This window comes from Aspergillus pseudodeflectus (assembly GCF_044049435.1).
Source record: "Aspergillus pseudodeflectus strain CBS 756.74 chromosome Unknown BJX68scaffold_2, whole genome shotgun sequence".
In the NCBI taxonomy this organism is placed as follows: domain Eukaryota; kingdom Fungi; phylum Ascomycota; class Eurotiomycetes; order Eurotiales; family Aspergillaceae; genus Aspergillus; species Aspergillus pseudodeflectus.
In genome coordinates, this window is record NW_027263778.1 from 1,165,125 (window position 1) to 1,190,074 (window position 24,950).

At 51.3% G+C, this 24,950-nt stretch overlaps 7 protein-coding genes across 7 annotated transcripts; 4 read left to right on the forward strand and 3 right to left on the reverse strand.

Annotated features, from left to right (window-relative positions):
• Nucleotides 1-124: 124 nt before the first annotated feature.
• Nucleotides 125-6,468, forward strand: BJX68DRAFT_252105 (uncharacterized protein; the record flags this gene model as incomplete). The annotated part of the gene is made up of 3 exons (XM_071042493.1): nt 125-1,786; nt 2,013-4,124; nt 4,798-6,468. The coding sequence occupies 3 exons, from the start codon at nt 125-127 to the stop codon at nt 6,466-6,468; spliced, it is 5,445 nt and encodes a 1,814-aa protein (XP_070905163.1).
• A 90-nt stretch (nt 6,469-6,558) lies between these two features.
• On the reverse strand, nt 6,559-9,420 carry BJX68DRAFT_86371 (RINT-1 family protein). Its single transcript, XM_071049894.1, has 5 exons — nt 9,198-9,420; nt 8,885-9,132; nt 8,526-8,831; nt 8,328-8,472; nt 6,559-8,277 (listed from the first exon to the last, which is right to left on the reverse strand). The coding sequence occupies exons 1-5, from the start codon at nt 9,345-9,347 to the stop codon at nt 6,649-6,651; spliced, it is 2,478 nt and encodes an 825-aa protein (XP_070905164.1). The 5' UTR covers nt 9,348-9,420; the 3' UTR covers nt 6,559-6,648.
• On the forward strand, nt 9,413-12,313 carry BJX68DRAFT_86509 (putative DNA ligase I). Its single transcript, XM_071049898.1, has one exon. The coding sequence runs from the start codon at nt 9,556-9,558 to the stop codon at nt 11,998-12,000; it is 2,445 nt and encodes an 814-aa protein (XP_070905165.1). The 5' UTR covers nt 9,413-9,555; the 3' UTR covers nt 12,001-12,313.
• Nucleotides 12,314-13,022: 709 nt separating this feature from the next.
• Nucleotides 13,023-14,882, forward strand: BJX68DRAFT_86382 (pectin lyase fold/virulence factor). Its single transcript, XM_071049895.1, has 3 exons — nt 13,023-13,710; nt 13,759-13,843; nt 13,897-14,882. The coding sequence occupies exons 1-3, from the start codon at nt 13,107-13,109 to the stop codon at nt 14,612-14,614; spliced, it is 1,407 nt and encodes a 468-aa protein (XP_070905166.1). The 5' UTR covers nt 13,023-13,106; the 3' UTR covers nt 14,615-14,882.
• Nucleotides 14,883-15,159: 277 nt separating this feature from the next.
• Nucleotides 15,160-16,834, reverse strand: BJX68DRAFT_86492 (uncharacterized protein). Its single transcript, XM_071049897.1, has 2 exons — nt 16,453-16,834; nt 15,160-16,369 (listed from the first exon to the last, which is right to left on the reverse strand). The coding sequence occupies exons 1-2, from the start codon at nt 16,501-16,503 to the stop codon at nt 15,365-15,367; spliced, it is 1,056 nt and encodes a 351-aa protein (XP_070905167.1). The 5' UTR covers nt 16,504-16,834; the 3' UTR covers nt 15,160-15,364.
• Nucleotides 16,835-18,300: 1,466 nt separating this feature from the next.
• BJX68DRAFT_86482 (putative peptidase family-domain-containing protein) lies at nt 18,301-21,054 on the forward strand. Its single transcript, XM_071049896.1, has 5 exons — nt 18,301-18,749; nt 18,800-18,895; nt 18,945-20,676; nt 20,730-20,856; nt 20,911-21,054. The coding sequence occupies exons 1-5, from the start codon at nt 18,456-18,458 to the stop codon at nt 21,005-21,007; spliced, it is 2,346 nt and encodes a 781-aa protein (XP_070905168.1). The 5' UTR covers nt 18,301-18,455; the 3' UTR covers nt 21,008-21,054.
• A 963-nt stretch (nt 21,055-22,017) lies between these two features.
• On the reverse strand, nt 22,018-22,799 carry BJX68DRAFT_261415 (uncharacterized protein; the record flags this gene model as incomplete). Its single annotated transcript, XM_071044141.1, has 4 exons — nt 22,018-22,445; nt 22,504-22,560; nt 22,614-22,670; nt 22,736-22,799. The coding sequence occupies 4 exons, from the start codon at nt 22,797-22,799 to the stop codon at nt 22,018-22,020; spliced, it is 606 nt and encodes a 201-aa protein (XP_070905169.1).
• Between the last annotated feature and the right edge of the window lie 2,151 nt (nt 22,800-24,950).

Consider the following 24,950-nt stretch of genomic DNA (forward strand, 5'->3'; position numbering starts at 1 on the left):
ACTGGGGATGCTTATTCTGCCACCGCCCTGCGATGCTGACGCAAAGAGCTTTTGGTAGCTGCACCTCTTGCGACTTTCACAGAACTATCACAGAATGCGCTTTTGATGGAAATCTAACGGCACCATGTGGGTATCTCGGGCGCGACAGCCGGCGCTTAATGCCACCGCCATTTCTCGCCGACTCCGAACGGGTCTCCGCCGAAGCCTTGTCCCTGGACGTCGATACTATGCTAGCAGTCACCAGGAAGCTCGTCCACCTTCCTCGAATTGGTTCAGAAACTCTCTCGGGCTGGCAGGAACAGCAACCGCTACCTTCCTGATTTATTCGTTTGCGACCAAGCCGGATGAGAGCGAATTCTTGAAAAACCTACCGACTCCCTCGTCAACGCCCATCGAAGATCTGGAGTACGCGCAGAGGAAACGGAGTTTGAAAAGCCCAGGTGTTTATTTATGGGGTACGAACGAATACCGAGTTGTGGATCCTAAGTCCAAAGATTCTGTCGTCAAGACTCCGCGGAGGTTGCCTTTCTTTGATGGTCAGGTGCTGAGAGACCTCAAGCTCGGGGAAACATCTGGCGCCGCGATTAATGGAAATGGAGACCTGGTACAATGGGGCAAAGGGTACTCGGAGACGGAATTCAAGCCTACAAAGACGCTTACTGGGAAGAACCTGATCTCCCTGTCGATGTCGCATGACCGTATCCTCGCGCTGTCCTCCAATGGCAAGGTCTATTCGCTTCCGATCTCGAGGCGCGACCAGGCGTCGGGTCAAATGCCCGTGGAAAAGTCATGGCTGCCCTTTTGGTCTGGTACTGCAAAATTGAGTTATCGTATCATTCAGCCAAGTTTGAAGCTGGGGGAGAAGGTGACCACCATCAGCGGAGGCCTAGAACATATCCTCCTTTTAACAAGCTCTGGTCGAGTCTTTTCCGCCGCTGCCTCCACTGAAAATTTCCCCTCGTTTGGACAGCTTGGTGTCCCTGGGCTCACATGGGCCACCAAGCCTAACGGCCCAGTGGACGCCTGCCACGAGGTCCAGACACCTCCCGGCACTAAAGTCTCACAAATTGCAGCTGGTGACTATCACTCCTTGTTGCTCACCAAAGATGGTAACATTCTTGCATTTGGCGACAACTCTTTTGGACAGCTAGGAAAGCAATTTGACCCATCGCTGCCATTTAGCGCTAGGCTGACCTTTGTGCCCATCAAAGAGCTCTACCGCGGTGAGCCCCGACTCCCCAGAGTAACCGGCATTGCAGCCGGCGGTGCCAACAGCTTCTTCACTGTGGATGTCCAGCAGGCTGGTCTAGCTGAAGATGTCAAGGGGGTAAGCAAAGTCACCTCCGATGTTTGGACTTGCGGACGGGGTATCTGGGGTGCGCTCGGGAATGGCAAATGGACACACCTGCAGGACAAGCCCACCAAACTAAAGGCACTGAGTGGATTAGTCGAGTACGATGAAGTCACGAATACGCTGGTCCCGATCCGCCTAAACGACATCTCTGTTGGAACGACTCATGTCTCGGCCGTCCTAGGCAACCAAACGCATCTGGACCGTCGGTCTGCTTCCACTCTCGACAAGACTCACGACGCAGGTCTCGATGTGCTATGGTGGGGAGGAAATGAGCACTTTCAGCTTGGGACCGGCAAGAGAAGCAACTCTTCCAAACCGGTCCATATTCATGCACCGCCGGAAAGAGGATCAGACAAGGAGGTTGCCAGGCTTCAAATCATGCCTCCCCATCGCGCAACGATTGACAACCGCGATGTCGACCTGCGACAACGGGTTGAGTGTGGACGCCATATCTCTGCTATCTACTCGGCACCCCAAAAGTGAAATCTCCGCTATCTAAAATAATGATGTACAATAGCTTTTGTATACTATAATTCCATCAGTTTACTGTAGGCAATCTGGATGCAAACGAAGCAAACACTTAAAAGTCCGCGGAGGACGCTCGGACCATTGCTTATCGCAAAAATTAAAAAAAAACTTCGATATCACAGCGCCGCAGACCAACCATTTCCTCAAATCCCCCAACCGTCACACCATGCCCCGAGAAAACCAGAAACGAGGCCGCCGAGCGGCTGACAAGGCCAAGAAGGAGGAGACCAAACGGAAGCGCGACGAAGCCCCCGAAGAGCCTGCGACCAAGCGACTAAAACCTTCAGCGGACAACAGTCACCCAATCGCCGCCGGAGAAGACTACGTCCCTCTAGACGATGGCCAGCAGGAGCAGGATCAGGCGCCGCGTGATGACATGCCATTCTACGGTCTCCTTGATCCCGAAGAGCAGGAGTATTTCAGCCGGGCGAACGAGATGCTTGAGCTGAACCAGTTTCAAGACGCAGAGGAGCGGCGGCTATTCGTGGATAGCGTATTTAGGGAGGCTAGAGGGAAGGAATTGAAGATTGCCTGCAGTCAATCGTGCTCACGGCTTATGGAGAAGCTGATCTCAGTGTCAGACATCTATCAGATTCGGAGGCTATTCAACAAGTTCATTGGTCATTTCTTGACGCTTGTACAACACCGATTTGCGAGCCATTGTTGTGAGAGGTTGTTTATCAATGCGGCTCCTGGCGTGACGCAGAAAATCTCAAAGTCGGCGGGGAGAACGGAAAATGGCAACGAAGAGGAAGACACGGAAGCCGAGCCGGAATTGTCGCTAGCAGAGATGTTCATGACGGTCGTTGAGGAGCTACAGGGGAATTGGGGATACTTGCTGACTGAACGGTTTGCCTCGCATACTATCAGAGTGCTACTTCTCGTGCTCGCCGGGGAACCTGTCGATGTGTCGTCAAATGATTCAGTCGTGGCCAGTCGCAAGAAGGAAAGGTTGGGCATTGTCGGTGGAGAGACTCAGGAAGTCGCGCCCGTTGGGGAAAAGAGAAGTGTTCCGGAATCATTTGAGACATCACTGAAGAAGGTCATGCAGGACATGGTCTCCGTACTCGACGACACATATTTACGGGCGCTTGCGACGCATCCTGTTGGAAACCCGGTTCTGCAGGTGCTTGTTCGGCTAGAGCTCTCGCATTTTGGAAAGTCAAGCGCCAAACAATCCAATGCTATCATCAAGCGACTGATTCCAGACGAGAACTTTGAAGAGGATTCGGAGAGCGTGAAGTTTATTCGCGGTCTCCTTTACGACCCTGTTGGTTCACGTCTGCTTGAGACGATGGTTCGCTGGATGCCGGGGAAGATGTTCAAAGCGCTCTACAAAAATTACCTTCGCGAGCAAATGAGCTCGCTTTCGCGCAATCAAACTGCCGGCTATGTCGTACTGCGAGTGTTGGAAAGACTAGGCAAAGATGATTTACAGGCTGTTGTGGAGCAGATCGTGCCCAAGATTCCGGGTCTTATTGAACGATCGCGAACGATCGTGCCGAAAGTGCTTATCGAGAGGTGTATTGTCCGAGGAGTGGACACCAAACCACTTGCAAAAGCGCTCGAGACCTCTTACGGTTCCGATCCAACTCAAAGACTTGAGCAAATTCTCCGACTCCAGGATGCGGCAGCCGATAGCGGAAAGGATTGGGAAAAGCCCAAACCCGATTTTACTGAAGAAACCAAACCCGCGACCGCCGCAGCAGAGAAGCTACATGGCTCGTTGCTCGCGCAGACGATGCTCACAGCTCCTGGGCCGTTAAGCGACCTGATTTTCACCAGTCTTCTCGCACTATATCCGGAGGCTCTTCTCCGCATCTGCAAGGATCCAACGTCGTCTCACGTTGTCCAACGAGCCCTAACATCGTCCGCCTCCACGCCACAGTTCCGCCGACAATTCACTGGCCGTTTCATGGGCCATATAAGTGAGCTTGCTCTTGACACCAGTGGGTCTCATGTTGTGGATGCGTTGTGGACGGCGACCAAGGATATCTTCTTCGTCAAGGAGAGAATGGCGCAAGAGTTGGCACAAAACGAGCTAGCACTCCGAGATTCATTTGTTGGGCGTGCTGTATGGAGGAACTGGGCAATGGATTTGTATAAGCGGCGACGAGGCGAGTGGGCAGCCAAGGCAAAAGGGAGGGATATCAGCAACGACTCTGGAGAGAAGCCCAAGTCGCGCCTCGAGGTGGCTCGCGCCAGATTCGCTGCCAAGCAGGCTGAGAATCAGGGCAACGCCGTAGCTGCGGAACAATAATTACTTATAACGCTTAGCGACTCTTAGTGTTGAATGACATACTTATGTATCAACGAATCAAGATATCAAAAAGCGCAAAAAGTTTTCGGCGTCGACTTCGTCCGTTCCTTTCCTCAGGAGTGGGCATGCCCAGTGCCCCAAGCGCCACCCTGCAGCAATCTCCAACGTCCATCAGCGGCACCCACCAGGTCCTTTATGTAGCCCGTTATAATCCATCTGGACTTGAACCTCTATATCAGAAAATATGGACTAAGAAACTGAGCACTAACCGCATGATGTCACGGCTCCAATTTCTGTCGCCATCTCCAGCGGATCCGCAACCGGTGCAAGACCCGAAGACTCCCAATCCGTCTCTCCACCCCCATGAGGGGCATTATTATTCCTTAGTTATTTCTTTGCGTCTTGGATAGACTTGTGTGTTTGCGTTTTGTTCCTCCCTTCATAGAGTGTCTCATATTTCTTCAACTTTGTATATTTATATTCTATCTGCAGGATGGCAGTGCCTTCATTTTCAAGCCGCGCAGAAGAGGTCCGCAATGTGAGTCACAAAACTTCCTATACCCTTTTTGCTGCCTCGGACTTTCCATGTATTGATTCGAGGCGGCTTGCGATACAAAAAAAAAATAGAACACTGATGGCGTCTCTCATTGTATAGCTTTTGAGCGCAGTCGAAGACCTTCTAATTCCCTTCATCCGATCCGCGGACCAGGATACGCTTGCCCCGAAAGCTCGAACAAATGGCGCCAACAAGGCCAATGGGGCCAACGGAGACCACACAGTAGTTGGTGAATCGCTGGTGAACTACAAAAAGCCGGAAGAACTGCAGAATATCTTGCAATTGAGCCTTCCGCAACAAGGTACTGGACAAGAGGGCTTGATCGAGATTCTTCGCAAGGTCCTCCAGTACTCCGTCAACACCTGGCATCAAGGCTTCCTAGACAAGCTGTATGCTTCGACAAATGCGCCTGGTGTTGCGTCTGAGCTAATACTTGCGGCGTTGAACACGAACGTCCATGTATATCAGGTCTCGCCGGCTCTCTCCGTCATCGAGAAGTATACCGGACAACAGCTGGCTGCGCTTTTTGGATTAACCGGGCCGCGAGCTGGTGGAATTTCAGTTCAGGGTGGCTCTGCATCAAATACGACGTCTATTGTCATTGCGCGCAATAATCTATACCCAAGCACGAAGACCGACGGCAATGGCGACTACAAGTTCGTTCTGTTCACGAGCGCTCACGGACACTACAGTATAGAAAAGGCAGCTCAAATGCTAGGCCTCGGCAGCAATGCGGTCTGGTCGGTTCCAATTGACAAACAGGGGCGACTGATTCCTGCAGAGCTCGAAAGGCTGGTCCAAAAGGCATTGAGCGAAAAGCGCACACCCTTCTACGTCAACGCAACTGCCGGAACAACAGTCATGGGTTCTTTCGACCCATTTGAGGAGATATCAACCATCTGCAAGAATTATAACCTATGGCTACATGTGGACGGTTCCTGGGGTGGCTCGTTCGCTTTTTCACAACGCCAACGCCACAAGCTCGCAGGCGCGGAAAAAGCCAACAGCATTGCCATCAACCCACATAAGATGCTGGGAGTCCCTGTAACCTGTTCGTTCTTACTAGCGGCAGACTTGCGGCAATTCCATCGTGCAAACACTCTTCCTGCCGGATACCTCTTCCATAACGAGGATGAAAGCGAGGTCCCTTCGGCAGGAAACGGAGTTGAGCCAGGGACAGCGTCGGAGCTAGACACCGACTCTCCCGAAATATGGGATCTTGCAGACCTAACACTCCAATGCGGCCGCCGCGCCGACTCGCTTAAGCTCTTCCTCGGCTGGACGTACTACGGCACAGCCGGGTACGAAAGCCAGATTGACACAGCCTGCGAGACAGCAACATACCTTGCGACACTTGTTCAGGGTAACCCTAACTTTGTCCTCGTCAGCGAGAACCCACCTCCTTGTCTTCAGGTATGCTTCTACTATGCACCGGATGGTAAACTCCTCCATCCACGCGGTGCCGGTGTCGTCTCAAATGAAAAAGAGCGAGCCAAGGCCAACAGCAAGGTCACGGAGCAAATAACGCACGCGATTGTGAAACGGGGTTTCATGGTTGATTATGCGCCGCCAAGCGGGGACGAGAATGCAGTTGGCGATGGCAAATTCTTCCGGTGTGTCGTTAATGTGCAGACCAGTCGCGAGACTGTCGAAGGGCTCGTTCGGGCCATTGAGGACGTTGGGCCAGGGATTGTCGAGAATCTCAAAGCGGAGCCATCGGCGGCAAAGAGGCCTGGAGAACGAGGCCATGGGCCTGTTATTCACCAGTGATAAGGCATGCATGACACGAAGATAGATCCTCCGATAGATGCATATAAAGTAGATTTCAAGTACTCTCAATTCGCAAGAACAATCAATATTCAATGCGATAGTATATGCAATGGCTTGGTAAAGCCGAGCAATGCAAATAGTGATGTTTTAACTCACACCATGTTTCATAAAGCTATAACCTTATTTCCCGATCTCGACGCGCTTCTCGAGAACACCCCTGGCTTCGGCCTCAGTAAGAGTCTCTATTCCCAGATCAGCAAGCACATCTCTTGCACTTTCGTTGTCCTTGAAGAGCCTCTTCTCAACCTCCCACAGCCCTAGGGCTTTATCTTGCTCAGATCTAGTAGACTCGTCGGTTTGACCAATTACTTGAAGCGCATGCGCATCAAGATTAAGGATCAGAAGGCCTTCGTTCATTTTCTGGAGAATACCTTTGGAGCCTCCGGCGGGAGCTGCAGGACCAAGGGCCACATCGACAACGTTACACAGATGATCCAAATCACTTGCGAGCTGCAAGGCACCAGTGGAGGAAAATGCGTTGCGTAGAAGTACATTGCCCCATATATACGTTTGTGTAGAAAGAAGGACCTGGCGAACGATCCGTCGCAGCGGCGCAACACCTAGTGCACGGGAGAGAAAGGAGATGGCAGTAGACAGGGTGCGCATGGCAGGCGCAAGATCTGCAGTTGGGGGTAGAGGAGTTGTTGCGGAGCCAGAGGCGTCAGAGATGGTTGCCCAAGTGGACACGCGGGAGTAGCTCTTGAGTGCGGATCGTACAGTGGACGTTAGGGTTGAGGTGATGATGGATTCGGAACGCAGCCTGAGGCGACGGTATGCTGAGGCGGTCTCGTCAAATAGAGCCCCTTCAGACGTTTCATCCCGCGAGTCCATAGTCTGACGGTTGCTAACAGCCGGAGAGGTACGTGAAGCTACGTCGGCAACCGACATAGAACCGGCGACATTCCTGCCCCCGTCTCTGTTCTGCCTGACCCGTTTCTGAAGCTCATACCAGAGCTCAACAAAAAACACTTCGTTACTCCAGTCTTCCATTTTTTTCTCGAGATATTCCGCACTCCCAAAGACTCTGCAAAGCCTTTCTAGTCCAGCAATGCCCTCAACACTGGCCTGTCCATCCGCTCCCTGCACGGTGCGGCCGATTGTTGATGTCATGGCGAGGTATGCTTCGAGAGCTGAGTGCAAGCGTTCATGGAATTGATCAAATATGGTGATCTGAATGTCAATGAGGAACCGGAGCTTTTGGCTGAACGACGATAGGGGCTGATATCGTTCGGTGATCGTTTCCAAAAGGTCATTCACACGGATAGCGGCTCTAGTCGGCTTGGTCGCGGATGGATCGACTCCTTCATAGTCAATATGACCGCTGTCTGGTGTGTCTACAATCTCCTTGTACCGGGCCAGCGCAAAGTTCTTTTCAACCTGGAGCCAGCGGTCGAACCATCCCTCTTTCGAAAGAACTTCCCACGCCAGCCCTCTCCAATCTTCTTGTGAGTAAGGATCAGGCATGTAGTTCCAAGTCTCGCGGAGATCATTGTCGAAGTTCATTAATTCGTGGACAAAGTGGCTGAGTAGCTGCGGATGTGTTGAAATTTGCGGAAGATATGCATTTACTTTGTGTCGCAACATTGGCAGCAGAGCGGTGATGTACGCATCAGAAGCGCTGAGGAAGTGCCATGCCAGCTGATGCCCGACGGTTTGCGATTTTTGCTCGAATATGGGCTGAAGAAAAGAGGTAAAGAAGCCGCCAAGATTGTTCAGAAGATCATTTATATGGGCAAGGAAATATTCGGGCTATTTTCTTTTTGTTAGAGCACTGGATAACACAAATCATGTCAACATACCTTATCAAGCCTGTTTGTTGGCTTGTCGCCACTAAAATGATACTTGAAGCGAAGCTGTAGAGGGTGCACCATGACTTCCAATGGAAACAAAACTGGCGGCTGCGCATTTCGTTGTTTGGATGCGCTCTCGTAAGAATTGAGTTCTCTGGGAGATTGTTTAGGGGCGAACACATGGCAGGCACCAAGGAAGAAACATACGGAATCTGTAGGTCAAGAAGCAGCTCAACATGTTCTTTCCACTGCAATCTGAGTCCGTATGAGAGATCGAGGTCCTTCGACGGCCATTTTATCTGTTCTAAGGTCGACTGTAATTGGCTTGTAAACTCTCCCTTCAGTTCCATGCGAAGTTTCGACGCCAGTTGCCCTACATAGTCAACCAGGTGGGGGCTTGCACCTTCCGCGGCCGGCTGGGCCTCTTTCAACTGCTCAACGATATTCCGTAGCTGAGAGTACGACGTAATCGCTAATCGAGGCGCAGACTGGATGCTCTGCAAGGCATTTGTACTGTAGGCTGTCTCAGCGACTATGACCCGGAGAGCAGTTGGGCAGTACCATACCTCAAATCCTCAGCGTCTTTCAACAGTCCAATATACCCTCTCGATAACTCTAGTCTTTGTAGTTTTCTGATACCAGCTTCGAATCGCTTTGTAGCCTCGTCACTAGCGTTTGATCTGGTCAATGCCATTAGTCGTCGGTCGATGTCGGCCTGTTGCTCGTTGAACGCTTCCGCGCGTTTGCGAGTTGTTTCGACATGGTCGTTAGAGGATTTTGTTGCCTTTGATAGAGCTTCCTGTGCTTCAGATAGCTGTTATAATACTAATTAGCACAGGCCCGGGGTAACCAGCGCGAAGTAGATAGCGAACGGCGCACCTGCTTTCGCTGGAGCTCATGCTGGGTTCGCAGGTTCGAAAGCAGCGACTCAAGGCTCTCAAAGTCGGTAGATGTCTGGATTTTGTCGTTTAGATAGTCCTGCACTCTCACTTGCTCATCCGTTTCTAACGTAGACGTCGAAGTCGCCATTTTGTGGCGTTGGTGGGGGGAGGAAGCTGTTCACTGAATTAGTCAAGGTGTCGCAAACTGAACCACCGCCGAACTCCGCTTCTGGGGGAGCTTGACCTGCCCAGAGTCACCACAACCTGTCGTCATCAACGCACTCCGCGTCATGGATTCTGCTATGGACGCCAGCCTATCTCCCTATACCTTGTTACAACAAACGTGATATCTCAGGATGTCTAGCCCCGCCAAAAAGCGCAAAAGGGATGCCCCAAACACCCGCAGCATCGCGTCATTCTTCCAGAATCAAACGCCCAAAAGGCTAGAGAAGCTAGAGCCAGCAGCTGATCCAGAAGACACCGAACAGAGTCTTTCTGATGAAGCTCTTGCTCGAAAGCTTCAGGCTGAATGGAATAACGAGCAAAACGCTCCCCTACGGACCGCTGACGAAGCCAAGCCTACCACATCTTCGGAAACAGATCGAGAATTAGAGAAGGCTAGGTCGCAGGGTGTACTTTCGCTACAATCCTCTGCCGGAACAGAAGATAAAATCTCGCTCTCTATTCCGCTTGACCAGAGTCCATTGGTATTCGAGGCCTCAAGATATACTGGGGAACTGAAGGCACATTGGGCGGCCCAAGGAGGGGATGCTTCCTACGCTCTCCTTACTAGAGCTTTTGTTCTCGCCAATGCAACTTCAAGTCGCATAAAGATTGTCGATACGTTGGTCAATTTCTTACGGATCCTTATTGAAGGGGATCCTTCAAGTGTGCTTCCAGCGGTTTGGCTCGCAACAAACTCCATTTCGCCTCCGTATCATGAACTCGAACTCGGGCTCGGAGGATCTTCGATATCCAAGGCTTTTAAGAAGATATACGGATTAGACAGTCAGGGTCTGAAGGCTTTGTACGATAGACTTGGAGATGCTGGCGACGTGGCTTTTGAGGCGAAAAAGAGGCAGAGCTTTACATTGATAAAGCCAAAGCCGCTAAGCATCAAAGGTGTCTACCAGTCTCTTATAAAGATAGCCATGAGCAAAGGCAGTGGAAGCCAGGAATCGAAACAACGTATCGTGGAGAAGCTGCTCCAGGATACTCGCGGTGCGGAAGAAAGCCGATACATCGTGCGAACTCTAGTTCAAAATCTGCGGATTGGCGCTGTGAAGACAACCATGCTCACAGCGCTTGCAAGGGCTTTCTCGATTTCCCGTCCGCCCAACGCATGCTTTGCCATCCGGCCCCAGCAGGACCTAGCTCGTCTCAAGAAGGATGAGCTCGCTGAGATTTACAACACTGCCGAAGAGCTCGTCAAGGCTTCATATGCAAGGCACCCAAGTTACAATGATCTAGTGCCCTGCTTGCTGGAGATTGGCCCCACTGAAGAGCTCCTCCTACGCTGTGGGTTACAACTCCATGTGCCGCTAATGCCAATGTTGGGCAGCATCACTCGGGATCTCTCCGAAATGTTGACCAAACTCCAAGGGCGAGATTTCACGTGTGAGTACAAGTACGATGGCCAGCGTGCTCAAGTTCATTGTGATGATCAAGGCAAAGTCACCATCTTTTCCCGACATTTGGAGCAAATGACGGTGAAATACCCCGATCTTGTCTCTCTTGTTCCTCAGATTAGAGGTGGAAGTGTTTCGAGCTTCATTCTGGAAGGTGAAGTGGTTGCCGTAGAGCAAGACACAGGCGAGCTCCAGACTTTCCAGATCCTCACCAATCGCGCAAAGAAAAATGTTGAAGTCGGAGCGATCAAGATAAATGTTTGTCTGTTTGCATTTGACTTGATGTATCTCAATGGAACACCTCTTCTAGACCGGTCTTTGCGTGAGCGAAGGGGGCTACTGAGGAGCCTCTTTGCAGAAATCCCTAACAGGTTCACCTGGGTTAAAAGCCTTGATGCAACGTCCGCGGACTCCGAAACGGTGTTGGATTTCTTTAAGAGCGCCACGGACAGCAGGTGCGAAGGCATCATGGTCAAGGTTCTCGATAACATTCCCCTGGGGTTGCCGACCAGTGACAATCAAGGTACAGACACGTCCAACACTCCCGCGGAGGGCGCTGGGGAAAAGCCAACGAAGGGCACACGGCGAAAGGCCCTGTTGTCCACGTACGAACCTGACAAGCGACTTGAATCCTGGCTCAAGGTGAAAAAGGACTATAGCGCCTCATCAGAAACATTGGACCTAATCCCTGTGGCTGCCTGGCATGGCAACGGACGCAAAGCCAAATGGTGGTCACCGATTCTGCTGGCCGTCCGCAACCCAGAAACCGGAAGCCTGCAAGCCGTTACAAAGTGCATGTCTGGCTTTACTGATAAATTTTATCAGGCGAATAAGGACAAATATGAACAAGGGAGTCCGAATATAATCTCCCGGCCGAGCTACGTCGAGTACAACGGCGAGCCGGATGTGTGGTTTGAGCCACAGGAGGTCTGGGAAACAGCATTCGCAGACATCACTCTGAGTCCGACTTATCCTGCCGCCATTGGATTGGTGAGTGATGCACGCGGACTCAGTCTACGCTTCCCCCGCTTTCTCAAAGTCCGGGAGGATAAATCTATCGACGAGGCCTCTACGTCAGACTACCTTGCATCGCTTTACAGAAAGCAGTCGGAACGTACACAGGCAGACACAGCGGTGAATGCAGATCGGATTGCAGACTTGGAAGGCCAATGACAATGGAATGGTATATTGACAGAGTGAACCTCAACTTCTGACCCGTACGCATGAACCCTTCAGTGTACGGAGATCACTATCCACTGTGCTGAAGTCCTGCGGGAACCATTTGCGTTGCGGATACCTCCTGGCCATGATGGCTGACGAATCTATGCCTTCCCTCCAGAGTCAAACAAGACGGTGCTCTTGCGGATCGCCACTCAGTACTGATATGCAGACTGACCTGCGCAATGATTGGGATCGCCTAGAGAGCTTATTTGCCCACAAATTGGAGCACCCTTTTCCCTCCAGATGCAGATTCCGCTGTTTCAGACTTGCTAGAAATGCCACAGGAGACACCTGCGAAGAGGATTGTCTTTTCGACTCGTAGTGAGTCCTGCCGATGAAGCAGGTGGCTGCCAATCCATGCTGCCGAGCGGCCGAACCCCTCGTCTTCTGGGGCCGACGAATATTAAAAGCATGTCAGGTCATAAGTTCGTAACACTTGGTGGATCCTTCAAGACCCTTGCAAACGTCAATCCACTGACTGGCGGCTGAACTGGGGTCTTGAAACCTAATTTAATCCTGGTGGACGCAAGTTTTGCATGTCCATTCCAAATCCATCCTAACTCTGCTTCGGATAGAGTATGGGTGCGGGCAAACTGTCCCTGTCAAGGCGGAGAACGGTCAAGCTCTCAGAATGCAGGCACGAACCCTTGCAACTTGAGATACGCCAGAAAATGAGGGCTTGTGCTGAGTCAAGCCAACTTGAGTCAGTTAATGTCAGTGAGGAGGAGAGTATCGGGGGTTATTGCAAAATTGATCAAAAGTCCGAGCGCGACTCGTCACTCTTGGAATGGTCTGTCGCCAAGAGCCTCCACTGGTTTCGGATTGACGATTTCCTAATCAGGAACAACTTGGAATCCTCAAGGCTGAGGATCCCCTGTTGGATACTATAAAGAACAGCGGCCGGTGCTTCGTCCACCTCTGACCAAGTGCTATCCAGCATCCACCCATTGTCTTTCTTTCATTGTGTCTTGAAGGTACTGCTGGTTCAGTCACTTCCTCTCTCTTTTCCTTATCTCGAGAAATCACCACCGAGTCCTTCCTTCATTTCGACCAAGAAGATGGCTATTATCCGTTCTTTGATTGCCGCAACCACTCTTCTCGGAGCAGCGGCTCGCGCCCAGGTCGTCGGCACTCCGTTTGGCTTCGGTGCAGGCACCACTGGCGGCGGTGATGCGACCCCTGCGGCTCCAGCAGACAACGACGAGCTAACTCAGTGGCTTGCGGACGATGAGCCCCGTGTCATTCTCATTGACAAGGAGTTTAACTTTCTCGGCGACACATGTGTTGACTGCGAGTGCTGCATTCCCGACTCCAATTCTTGTGGCGATGCAGGCCAAAATGCTATTGAGGTTGGCATCGGCTGGTGTGGTGACTCTCCTACGACCACCTGCACATATGACAATGCCGGTCTGAGCGGTCTTGAAGTTGGCCCGAACAAGTCAATCGTTGGTGTGGGCGATGCCGGTGTCATTCGTGGTACCGGTCTTCGTCTCCATGGCACGAGCAACATCATCGTCCAGAATATCCACATCACCGAGCTCAACCCGCAGTACATCTGGGGTGGTGATGGTATCTCGCTTGATGGTTGTGATTTGATCTGGATTGATCACGTCAAAATTTCCCTTGTCGGTCGTCAAATGCTTGTCACTGGATACGAAACAAGTAGGTCCCTCTCCCTTGCCGTACGGTTTCAGACTAACATTCTTGTAGGTGGAAGTGTTACCATCTCCAACTGTGAGCTTGACGGTGCCACGGACTGGTCGGCCTCGTGTGATGGTCACCACTACTGGACGATGTAAGCGGCCTACCCAAATCCCTCCTTGTCAGGATGACTCTAATATCTACCAGCCTCGCCCTCGGCGAGAACGACAAGGTTACCTTCGCCAACAACTATATCCACCAAACCTCCGGCCGTGCTCCCAAGATCGGCGCCCCAGGCTACTGGCACGTCTACAACAACTACTGGTACGACAACACCGGCCACGCCTTCGACATGAGCGAGGCCAACATCCTGATCGAGGGCAACGTCTTTGAAGACGTCAAATCCGCCTATGAAGAACCTCACGACTCTGGCGCAGCCTTTGCCGTCTCCTCGGATGACGTATCAACCTGCTCCTCCGCCCTCGGCCGCACCTGCGTCGCAAACCTCCTCACCGACTCTGAGGCCACCGCGGTCGCCAACTCCGACGTCCTCTCCAGCTGGCCTGCTGATGAGGAAGGCCAGCTCACCATCCTACCAGTGGAGGAAGTCGCCGCTTACGTCCTTGCTAACGCGGGAGTCGGCAAGCTCTCTTCCAGCGGAGACAGCGCTAGCAGCGGAGACAGCGCTAGCAGCGCTGAGCCTTCCGAGAGCGCCACTGTCAGCGTCCCCGTCATTCAAACCCCTACTCCCGAACCGGAGCCTGAGGCTGTGGTTACTTCCACGCCGGCTCCTGTCATTGAAGCGCCCCCGGCCGAGAGCACCCCCGCTGAAAACGTCCCCGCTACTCCAAGCGGGTCTGCTGCCGCTCCTCCCAAGGGCGCCTGTGCCAACCGCAAGCTCCGTCGCCGCCACGCTCAGCATTAATATTGTGGCGGTCTTTTGTGGCCTTTTACCGCGTCTTTTAGTGGTAAAAGTAGAGGAGCGTCAATGCGTTATTTCGGATCGTGCACTCGCGTGATTATATCTATACATTCCCTTCTAATTTTGTTTATCGTATCTGACATACTTGACCCTTCCCCTTTTACCTTTTTTTCATCTCTCTCTCTCTCTCTTGTAGACATTCATGTACTTGGCGTGTATTGTATGAGAAGATAGAGGATAGAAGGTGGCAATCTACAGGTTTTGGAGTAGAGACCAACCAACAGAGTTCAAAGTAATGATGTACATAATTGAGGGTAGTGGAAGTTGAATCTAGGGTGCCCATGACGGCGGGCTGCAAGTATATTCGTCCTATGTTGAGGACTCGAGAATACAAACGTATTTGAACTAGAGTTCATTTTGGATAGGCATGAGGACACACTTGAAGTTATCTCGACCATTGCGGGTTGATAATGGGTTCCCTCGATTTTGGGGTAGTGTCGGGAGCAAGAGACATAAGAAACAAAGGGGTATGTGGGTATGTATGAAGAGGGAAGGTAGGTTGTACATGGTTCGCATCAGTCTTATTCAGCTAGACTTGTGCATAGGGATTAGAAAACAAGGAAAATGGACAAGCTGCCACAATGCGAATTAGGTAGATACAAAACGGGGCATGACAAGGTGTATACATAGCGGTCATCAAGGGTCGTAACAAGGGTTGTATGACAGGGGCAAAGAGGGAGGATGAATAAAGGATCATGGTCGCAATTCTCCGCCCAGCTGTAAGACAGCGCCAGATCCCTTTTCTCGTAGCTTCGGGCTTTCGATTCCTGGAGGTAGCAGGTTGTCAAAGTTAGATCGCTTCCGAACATCTCTACTAGCGAGAGGGGTTCTAGCAAGGCCACCTGGGGTTCGGCCACCCCACGCAGGTTGAGCTGGGCTAGGAGTCACATTGACAAAGTCCGCAAAGTTGAACTGCTGGTTGGGAGTGCCAAAGTTGGGGAAGACACCCCCTCCTCCAGGAGTCGGTGTCAGACATGGCAAAACGGCATGTTGACTGGGCGGAGTCGACGGAGGGAAAGCTTGGGGCTGATTCTTGCTTGCAATTCTAGCTGGCGTTGGGGAGTTGGCTAGATACAGGAGGAGATCTGCTCCATCCTCATGGCGGAGGTTGCGGTCCTTCCGTGAGAGGGATGCATGCTTCGGGGGAGGTGTTCGAGGAGGCGATGAGCCCACGACAGAGCTGACTTGGAAACTGTGCACCGGAAGATCCGGGTCATTATCATCATCCGACTGGGCATGGTATCCTGGTGACGAAAGCCCCGGGATGGGAGCGGTTTCCCTTATGAGCGGCAGGTTGTGTCGGGAGCTGGTGTGACGGCGGAATCCAGGCGACGACTCGGGCAGTTGATAGGAGCTCTTCCATGACACTCGCGATACTTTTGATGGACGGTCTGCAATCGAGTCTGATCGTATACGTTTTCGACTAGCAGAGAGCATCGGCTGCATGACTCGGGAGTTGAAAGTTGCAGCATGTCTGTTCCGGGACGACCGTGGTAGCTCCTTCGAATAGGATGATACTCGCAGCGGCGATGTCAGAGGGGTCTCGCAGCGGCTATTGGAAACATCGGAGGAGGAGTCCGATGGCTTGTCGCTGCCACCAAAGGATATGTGTAGGCCGCCATTCTGGCGTGAGGGGAGCCGCCCGTTCTGGTATTTGACTTTGGCGAGACCGAGACGGTCCTGAAGGTTGAGGGACACCTGTTGTTGAGCACAGGCAAACATTAGAGCATTCTATAATAAATCTACCTCGAAACTGGCCGGCCTTTAGAGAATTGACATACCTGGGCGATGTCGATTTTGCGGATCGTCTTCTCCGGGTTAGACAGGACCATTGCTTGAGGGGACAGACAGTGCTTGGAAGAGATTGAAGGGGAACATAAATCAGAGGAATGAAAGCAAGCCCTCAAATCCGCACAGGAAGAACCGGGATCTAGAAAGAAGGGATGAAAGAAGCCAGGAGGTGGTGGTCTCAGCGAGTGGATGAGTGGGCAAGAGGGAAGAAGGGCGGCTGGAAGATTGAACGAAGGAATATGTAGACCCCCAATTGGAGCACACGATATGCACTAAACAGGGCAGTCTGCAATTCAATGCTTCAGGTACACTCCAGCATTTACAGTATTACACAAGGAGAAAAAAAAAAATCAAATGCAGGCTGAGTTCTCCCAGATCAAATTTTTGCGTTGTTGTCCAGGGGAACAAAGAGTCTGTACAATTTGTGGTGTGGAGCCAAAACGCGTGCCATCGCGACCGACGCATTCCCCGGTCCGGCCACATTCCTTCAGCACTCCCGAGCGGCGAGCGAGCAGATCGAAATCGAGCAAAACCAAATATCTTCAGCCTGGAACTCAGGAGTCAGAACTCAGGAGTTTATACCCCCAATAATGTCCGAAAATGGAGCCGCTGTTTATGTACCGTTTTGAATAGTCCAGCCAAATACTCCGAACGATTCATGCTAGTGGATGCATTCCTCCTTTTCCTCAAATCCTCATCCCTTTCAGCGGCGAGACAAAACAAACATTCTGGTCTGAGGTTGGACTATGATCAACTGTTCGCGTTGGACTTGTGCGACTGTATGACACTGAGGAGATTTACCCCGACATCCGCAGCCTGCATGCCATTGATGATTAAAGGAGCAGCAAGATAAGGTACGGAGTCCGTGAGCTGTCGAATTCCCAGGTCCACTCAGCAGGAACAGGAAATCTGCGATGTATGACGTGGTCATCAGGGACGAGATGATGCAATGCTCGATAGCCTCAACGCCTTCAAGTCTTCTTGCATTGCGTTTAGAATCTGTTTTCGGAGGTCGATTCGGTTTCAGTATAAACTGTGTACACTGTACACGAGTAAACCAAGACTTTCAGAGCTTGGTGAGCTTAGATAGCTGTACGGAATAAATAGTAGTTAGTGAGCTGCCGTTGCACCAACGCCTGTGTCATCGGTCGGCAAGCGACAAGTACTCCGTATTATTTTAGCAGTCGATCGCTGTGAGGTGAAACTAGACAAGTTCTATCCTGTCCACAGACCCACTCACGTCGCGATGGATGGTTTCCATGTCTCATCTCAAAATGCTGGTTATCGCTGGTCATCGCTGAGATGAACTTTCCTCACGTTTTTGCTGGCCAGAATTTCTGAGTCTTCCACTCCCTGCGCCTGCGCCTTTCAAAGAGCATCACACCCGACCTGCCTTGGTATGTCAACCATTTCCCATCCTGGCCCCCAAGCCCTAGGCTTGATCATCCTGCGACACGCTTTCAAACCTGGTCCTCTCCTTGGATGTCTGCTCCCCACTTTGAGCGCTGGCGATTGCTTCTTTGCCTCGCCGAGTAACAGCTGGTCGGCTACTGCCTTGTTTTCTCCGTCCTTTGCTTTTGCTTTTGTTTCGCGTTTCCTGTTTCTTATCATCCGCTAATGAGCTCCAGCCATTCGCTATTCCTTTTGTACCTGAAGTTCCTGTGGATGTGGGGGGTCGTCATTCGTCAACATTCGCCGCAAACGGTCGCCAGCTCCAGATAGGAGAAGAATAACATACAATCCGCCACCTCGTCGCTCGCTACCTAAAATCTGTCTCGACATTGATCCTATTCGAATATACCGCAGGCCTGCTTAGATGCTCTGAAACCCGCAAGAAAAGCTTTGTTCGAGTTCCAGCCTCAGCTCAGGGTCGCTCCTTCCCTTTTCGTCCAACCCTACAGCTCCAACACCAACACCGACTGCATCAGTCTCCAACCGCAAGTCACTCTCTCTACTAGGCGCGACTCAGCACGGCAACTGTTCCTTCGCTATCATGCCGCTCTTCAAAAACCTTCGCCGCCGCTCCAAGACTAGCTTTCGAAGTACGTCGCATTCTACAGAAAAGTCCTCTGGAGCTCAGTCGAATGGGGACGGCACATCAGGGAACTCATCCTCGACCATTGACTCCGCGTCCTACAGTTCTGTCACTCCGCCCTCGTCCATCAAGCCCACTCTCTCCACGCATAATCTACCTTCCCAGAATGGCTCCAATGGCAGTTCTCCCCTTCCTGTGCCCCAGCAGCGACCACACCCCATGACCTCGCCATCTCAACGAAATAGCTACTTCGTATGTGTCTCGCCACTTATCAACTCGCTGCGAGTCTAACCATTCAACAGGGAGGTAGCTCACCATCCATTAATGGTGCCACTCGGTCGCCTGCGCCATCCTCTCCCTACGCTCCGAGGATTATTTCTATTCAAGAGAATACTTGGGTGGGCTTTACGACCCCTGTGGATTACACGGAAGCTGACTTAGTCGCAGGTCCACCAAAAGGTCCTCTTAATATACGGCCAAGTTGGGGATCCAAGGCAACATCCGCTGGATGGGAGTATAACGGTTAATCATCACCAAGATAGCTTTCCACCGGTTTCATGGCCAGTCACCTCCTCTCACTTTAAAGCCCTAGTGCACTTAGTTCCGGGTCCCAATCGATTACGCCTCGACTTTGTTTCAACCAAGTCGTCTTCAGCTAGCCTGCACCAAGCGACGCATTCCTCTTGGATCAACGTGAATCACCTTCCTTTATCCAATTCACCACCTCTTCACTTGGTGATCCTACTCGGAAAAGACTCTGAGGAAACCTTTGATGCCGTGCCGGAAAGAAAGCAGCGCGAGGGCAATGATTTAGATACAGCCATTCGGAAGTATCGGATGGCTGCGTACCTCTGGCAGGCATTCACCGGCGAACAGATGTTCCGCAACAATCTTGGGCGCCGATGCTTCCGTTTCGAGGAGGAATGGCAACTAGGTACGGTCAGTCAGCGTGATGCAACTAGTGGCCAGATGCGCAACGAAGCCAAGGTTCATGTCGTTCGAACTGAGAAAACGGTCGCTGAGCTCCGCGACCTCCAAATCGCTCAGCAATATGGCCCAGCCACCCGGAAGGATGAGCTGTTCCGCATCGCGCAGGACGCTGTAAAGGATCACTTTCATTTGAAACCGGGTCAGAAACAATATGTCTCCGTCTTACTGCTCGATTCCCATTGGGATACGGAATCGCAGATCATCACTGGTCATGCCGCCCTAGGCTCGAGCCAAGGCGACCTGAAAATGGCGATCTTCGGGTCTCACTGCCTTCAAAGCTACCCTTCTAGTTTGGAAGAAGTGGTGGATTCTTTCACGGATTGTACCCGTACCAACACAGACCATGTCGCCAACGACTGTGGCGAGGGTGGGTCAAACTGGGAGTCTGCCAATATCGGCATAGGGGCTCATCTACACGAAGTTGGTCACGTCTTTGGTTGCCCTCATCAGGAATCAGGGATCATGCTCCGAGATTACGTCCGTCTTAACCGCTCCTTCCTTACCCGCGAGCCATTCTCAACTCGAACGAAAACGCAGGGTCTTAATCCCTGCCTACCACAGGACGAATGTACGTGGCACAGGCTAGATACTCTGCGCTTCCGGTTTCACCCCTGCTTCCGCCTCCCTAATGATTCCCCGATGAGCTCGGACGATAGTGTCCAGGTTTGGCCGGTCGAGAACGGCAAGATCTTATTGACAGCCACGACTGGGATTGCCTTCATAGAGTTGTATGCCGAAGAGGATCAGGTTTGCCGCAACTTTATCGAATATATCAACAGTGAATCGACAAGCAATGGGCTTCCCAAACAGGTCACGATTACGGAGAGTGAGCTGCGACAACGTGTTTTCGGTACCGACAAGGAGAAGAAAAAGCAGATAAAGATGTCCATATTTTCCGGTGCGCTGGGCAAGTTCACCGTTGACTCGATCAGCACCTTGAAAACCAAGAATTCCCAGGTCAAGCTTCCCAAGGGGTTGGGATTTCGAGGTTGCAAGCTTGGACTATCCCAACTACCTGAAACTCAATCCGAGCAGGTCCTCCTAGACTGTGCTTTCCAGTCCACTAAACTCCTGACATCCATCAAGGTTTATCATGACGCCAAGTTGCATGGTTTGGAATTTTTCTACGAGGATGCAACAAGTCAGTTATTTGGGAAACGGGAAGGAAAGCCTGACGACTTCGTCCTGGGTAAGTTTATCAGAATGATAAAACTAGTATCTCCCTACTAAATCACGGGCCAGATACACGACGTGGAGAAATACTCCTAGGCTTCTACGTTCGGGCAGGCCACTGGATCGACGCTATCGAGATTTTGACCAGCTTAGGCCGAAAGTCTGGCGTCTTCGGCAATGCTAGTGGAGGCTCAGGGTATGAGTACCTTTCAGTCCCGTTTTCGTCACTATACTAACCAAAATGCTATAGCTACAATCTGATTCCTCCATTGGGCTATAAAGTTGCCGGTGTCTCGGGATCATGCGGCGCCTGGGTCGACGGCCTTTCTCTCATCATCATGCACTGAGAACATCACGCCCGATCGAAAAATATGCCATACTAGACTCATGGCCGTATCTACGAAAGATCTCGGCCATTTGAGTTTGTTCTTCGAGCATGTCTACCGGCCAGTTTCAGGTACTAGCCACCACGCGATGAAAGTGTCGGACTCTCCGCTCTCTCGACCCTGAACTTCGCTACCCTTGGCTATATAGAACCATTTGAGCGGTATGCCAGCATCTGCGCTGGCCTCTTCATCACTTGTGCATCTTATCTTGTCCTCATTCGAGATACCCGCTGTCGACCTACATTCCTCGGTCTCAACAAGGTTGAGCAGAGCTCCTGTTCGGAGACGGCATATTCTCATTCCAGCCGACGAGTGCATACATATATCATACTTTTCCGAATGTCTATACGTGTGTTCTTTCATTTGTTGCTCGCACAGGCGGCGCTTGGGGGTTTCTTTTTCTCATCCGCGAGACATGTCTGTGATTGAAACTATAAGGCGTTAGTGGTTGAAAAGGTCATGTATACCATGAAATAAGCTGGACTTAGACCATGGGTGGTTCAGTCTGTGGTTATATTATACATAATCGATAATAGGCCCAGGAGGTCATAGATAATACCATGCATCATATCTGTCAAGCTTGCTTTAATGGAGGTAGGCTTCAGATCTCACTGGGTTCGCTGCCCAAAAGCCTAACGAGCTAGGATGTCCTGCCCCAGCACCACCAGAAGCAAGGCGATTTGCCAACGAGGGGGCTTTACTTTCATGAACTTTCTGGACTACAGCTTGATGTCGAAGATCGAGTGGAATTGGTTGGTTAAATCAGCAGCACTCGGCCGCTAAGATTACAAACATGTATCGTCTCGCCATCAGTTGGAGCAGTCTGTGTAGATACACGTGCATCCCGTATCAAATGAAAACAGAGGACATTACTCTCGAGTTTGGTTCCATACACAGCATAAAGAAAGTAGAGCACATCAACCTGAGGCTCCTAACGCATAGCTGAGCGATGAAAGAGCCCATTGGCAAAGTTAGACCCCGAAGAGTCGAACGAAAGTCAATGCCAACGCAAGTATCACACTTTCCATTCCTCCCTGGTTGAATCCCGCATTGGCAGTAGGGGCACTGGTATTAGTCGGGGGACTGGAAGTCTCGGTTGGTCCTCCACTGTCGCCTTCAGAGGAAGATGAACTAGTCTGAAGCGTGGTTGTCAGTCCGCCCGAGGACGCGGTGGAAGCTAGAGGAGAACCGGGGGAGGCAGGTGAAGTAGGGGCAGTGGTCTCATCGGATGGAGCAGTTTCGGACAAAACAGGGGGGCCCTCAGTTGTAGGAACAGGCACGGGCGCATAAGTGTCTGTGATGATGGTCGTCTCAGGAATCGAGATGATAGGCGAATCGGGGAGCGAGGTCGGTCCGTCAACGCCGCAAAAGGTCTCAGTGACAGTAACAGTAGCCAGATCTATAAAGCATCGTCAGTACTGCGCCGATAAGTGGAAGTATGACCTGCGGGATCTTACCAGTACGAGGGAGGAGGATGTGATCAACGAAGGCACGGATATCATTGCCGTCGTAGTCTTCTTGAGGTTAGGGTACACATAGAGTAGTTGTCACAGGTCCAAAGACATACCCGAGTAACTCTTGAGATCGAAGCCATCGAATCCGGCATCGATTGCTTTGGCATTTTCTGGTCTCTGAGTCAGTAACAGCCATGGATGGACGTCAGTCCACTTCCGCGTAGGCCAGACTTACCATCTGCAAAGCCAGTGATAGCCAGCAGGAGGGCAAACAGAATAACCACAAGATTGTAGGCCATTGCGAAGAGCTTTCGAGGCGAAGATCTCTGGGATTGAGAAAAGCGACTAGACAGAAAATCTTAGACGCGAAGCAAACGAAGAGAGCAAGAGCAAGAACGAGCTGAGCAAAGCCAGTTTGATCCAGAGAACGAAGGTGTGAATGGGAGTAACAGATGAAATGGGAAAGCAAGAGATTACAGGCCAATGTCAAGTGTTGGATGTGCTTGCGAGGTAGGTGAATTGTGTGTTACTCTCTCAAAGCTCACTTCCGATTTGGGAAGGTACGACAGAAATGCACTCACGGAGAAAGCGCCTACCCACCACTCGTTTCTTCGGCGACTTTCTCTAATTTTTAGTATACCCATGCTGTGGGGGTTCATCGCATACTAAACAATCTATGCTTAGGAACCTTTCTAGCAGTCTACCATGCTAGAGTAGCAGCTTCTGATACAAAGCATGCGTCAATGCAGGGACCAAGAACGCCCAACCGTCTCGAACACCACAGGCCATGCCTCACAGCAAAGCAGCCACTAGGGCCCTCTTGGATTGGCCCGTCGCGCAGAGTGGTCAGCACACAAATATGTGGAGGGATGCCCGCAGAACGTGGCCAGGCTTCCCGCTGCAAACAAAACGGAAAAGCGCGCGTCCGCTAAAGTAGTGCCTCTCCATGATACCATATATAGCACCCAACGACGTAATCGAGCATCGGTGGTTAGTGCGGGCTATTTAAGCTTATCAGGGGTGGCTGCTGGCCGTTGAGCTCGCGAATGCTTGAGGGATCCAATGGTCGAGAGGCCATCCCTCTTCCAGACCCATCCATCTACTGCAGTGCGTTAGCTCGAGCGTCCTGACCGTACTCTATGGAGATCGGCGAGGATTGGCAGCTGGTTTTATGCTTAAAGAAGCTTTGCTGAGGGGTCGAGTCGCGATTGTTCCTGCAGCGCAGTGACAAACTTGAGGGGACTGCGACGACGTTGGACTAGTAGTAAGAGTTTGGTTCGTCCGACCTTTCTTGCTACGATTGTTCGGCACATACCAGTCGCACAAGATGGCTGAATATAGCGTATTCCATTAATTTTGAGAAGCGGGCTGCAACTGCCACTACCCTTCCCTTCCCACCTCTCGACCCCAGGCAGTCGAGGAAGTATAGAGTGATAGCGTAAAATACTCGAAACGCCACTCGAATTTTTCAGACTCGGCATGGGAAAATACAGCAGCTCAAATTACTCCACACCGGCACACTCCGCTAGCGATCTTTCCCCCTTTCGCAATCTCATCCAAGGAAAACATGCAGCGATGACGCAGTGGCGCAGACTTTTTTTTTTGATTTTTGTGCATCGGCAATATTTGATAACGATGGCGGTGATGAATCTCGAGAGAAAGGATCTCCTGAGATTCATCTCTGGATCGTCAGGGACTGGAAAACATCTTTCCAATTCAGTGGATTGAGCTAGGGTTCCATTTCCTGGACTCGCGATAAGCTCTGTAGGGCCAACGGTTTTGCACATCACAACCCGAAAAGGCAGAGAGTGATATCCTTCTGATCAAGCCGAGCTTCCTTGGAGGACTCGCAATAGTTATATCCCTTCGCATGGAGAAGTAGTCCCTGCTGGCAATCCTTGCTACTTGTCACATCGAGAATTTCAAAGTTTTCATGAGCTAGGCTAACGTATTCTGAACCTATGCCTTTCCAATATAACGCTTTCATCCCCCATTTTAAATGCGCTCATCCAGGGGTACAAGTAGTATTTTCTTTGCACCCATTACGCTGACAGGCTACATACAGCTTTGTTTTCTTCCTCTTCTCGCAAAGCATGCCATACCAGGAAATCGTTCCTAGACCAGCAATTCCTTGTCAGACCGCTCGCTGACAGAGCCTGTCCTATATCACAATGTAAAAGTAGGTCCGAATCACCGAGTCGAGGACTAGAGTGTGTCGGCAAGAAACCCAACATAGAACGGACAACATCATCAATTTCGATCCTTTTAGAATAGGAGGGTATCTCTTCGTGTGCATCGATCGTCCCTCAAACCTGAACCACGATATCGCAACCGAAAACAATGGTCATAAAATGGCAATGCTTGTCAGCATGTCGCACAAGCAGCCGGCAGAACATCACCGAGAACAACAGAGATGGTGGCGGTATCATCGATTAGTATGTTTCGAAAAA

Coding starts and splice junctions, on each gene's coding strand:
- BJX68DRAFT_86382 (XM_071049895.1), top strand. CDS start 13,107: ATGGCTATTATCCGTTCTTTGATTGCCGCAACCACTCTTCTCGGAGCA. Junction 13,711..13,758: donor TGTCACTGGATACGAAACAA/GTAGGTCCCTCT, acceptor ACATTCTTGTAG/GTGGAAGTGTTACCATCTCC. Junction 13,844..13,896: donor GGTCACCACTACTGGACGAT/GTAAGCGGCCTA, acceptor AATATCTACCAG/CCTCGCCCTCGGCGAGAACG.
- BJX68DRAFT_86482 (XM_071049896.1), top strand. CDS start 18,456: ATGCCGCTCTTCAAAAACCTTCGCCGCCGCTCCAAGACTAGCTTTCGA. Junction 18,750..18,799: donor CTCAACGAAATAGCTACTTC/GTATGTGTCTCG, acceptor ACCATTCAACAG/GGAGGTAGCTCACCATCCAT. Junction 18,896..18,944: donor CTATTCAAGAGAATACTTGG/GTGGGCTTTACG, acceptor ACTTAGTCGCAG/GTCCACCAAAAGGTCCTCTT.
- BJX68DRAFT_86492 (XM_071049897.1), bottom strand. CDS start 16,503: ATGGTCCTGTCTAACCCGGAGAAGACGATCCGCAAAATCGACATCGCC. Junction 16,370..16,452: donor GCAAAATCGACATCGCCCAG/GTATGTCAATTC, acceptor GCTCAACAACAG/GTGTCCCTCAACCTTCAGGA.
- BJX68DRAFT_86509 (XM_071049898.1), top strand. CDS start 9,556: ATGTCTAGCCCCGCCAAAAAGCGCAAAAGGGATGCCCCAAACACCCGC.
- BJX68DRAFT_86371 (XM_071049894.1), bottom strand. CDS start 9,347: ATGGCGACTTCGACGTCTACGTTAGAAACGGATGAGCAAGTGAGAGTG. Junction 9,133..9,197: donor ATGAGCTCCAGCGAAAGCAG/GTGCGCCGTTCG, acceptor GTATTATAACAG/CTATCTGAAGCACAGGAAGC. Junction 8,832..8,884: donor AAAGACGCTGAGGATTTGAG/GTATGGTACTGC, acceptor GACAGCCTACAG/TACAAATGCCTTGCAGAGCA.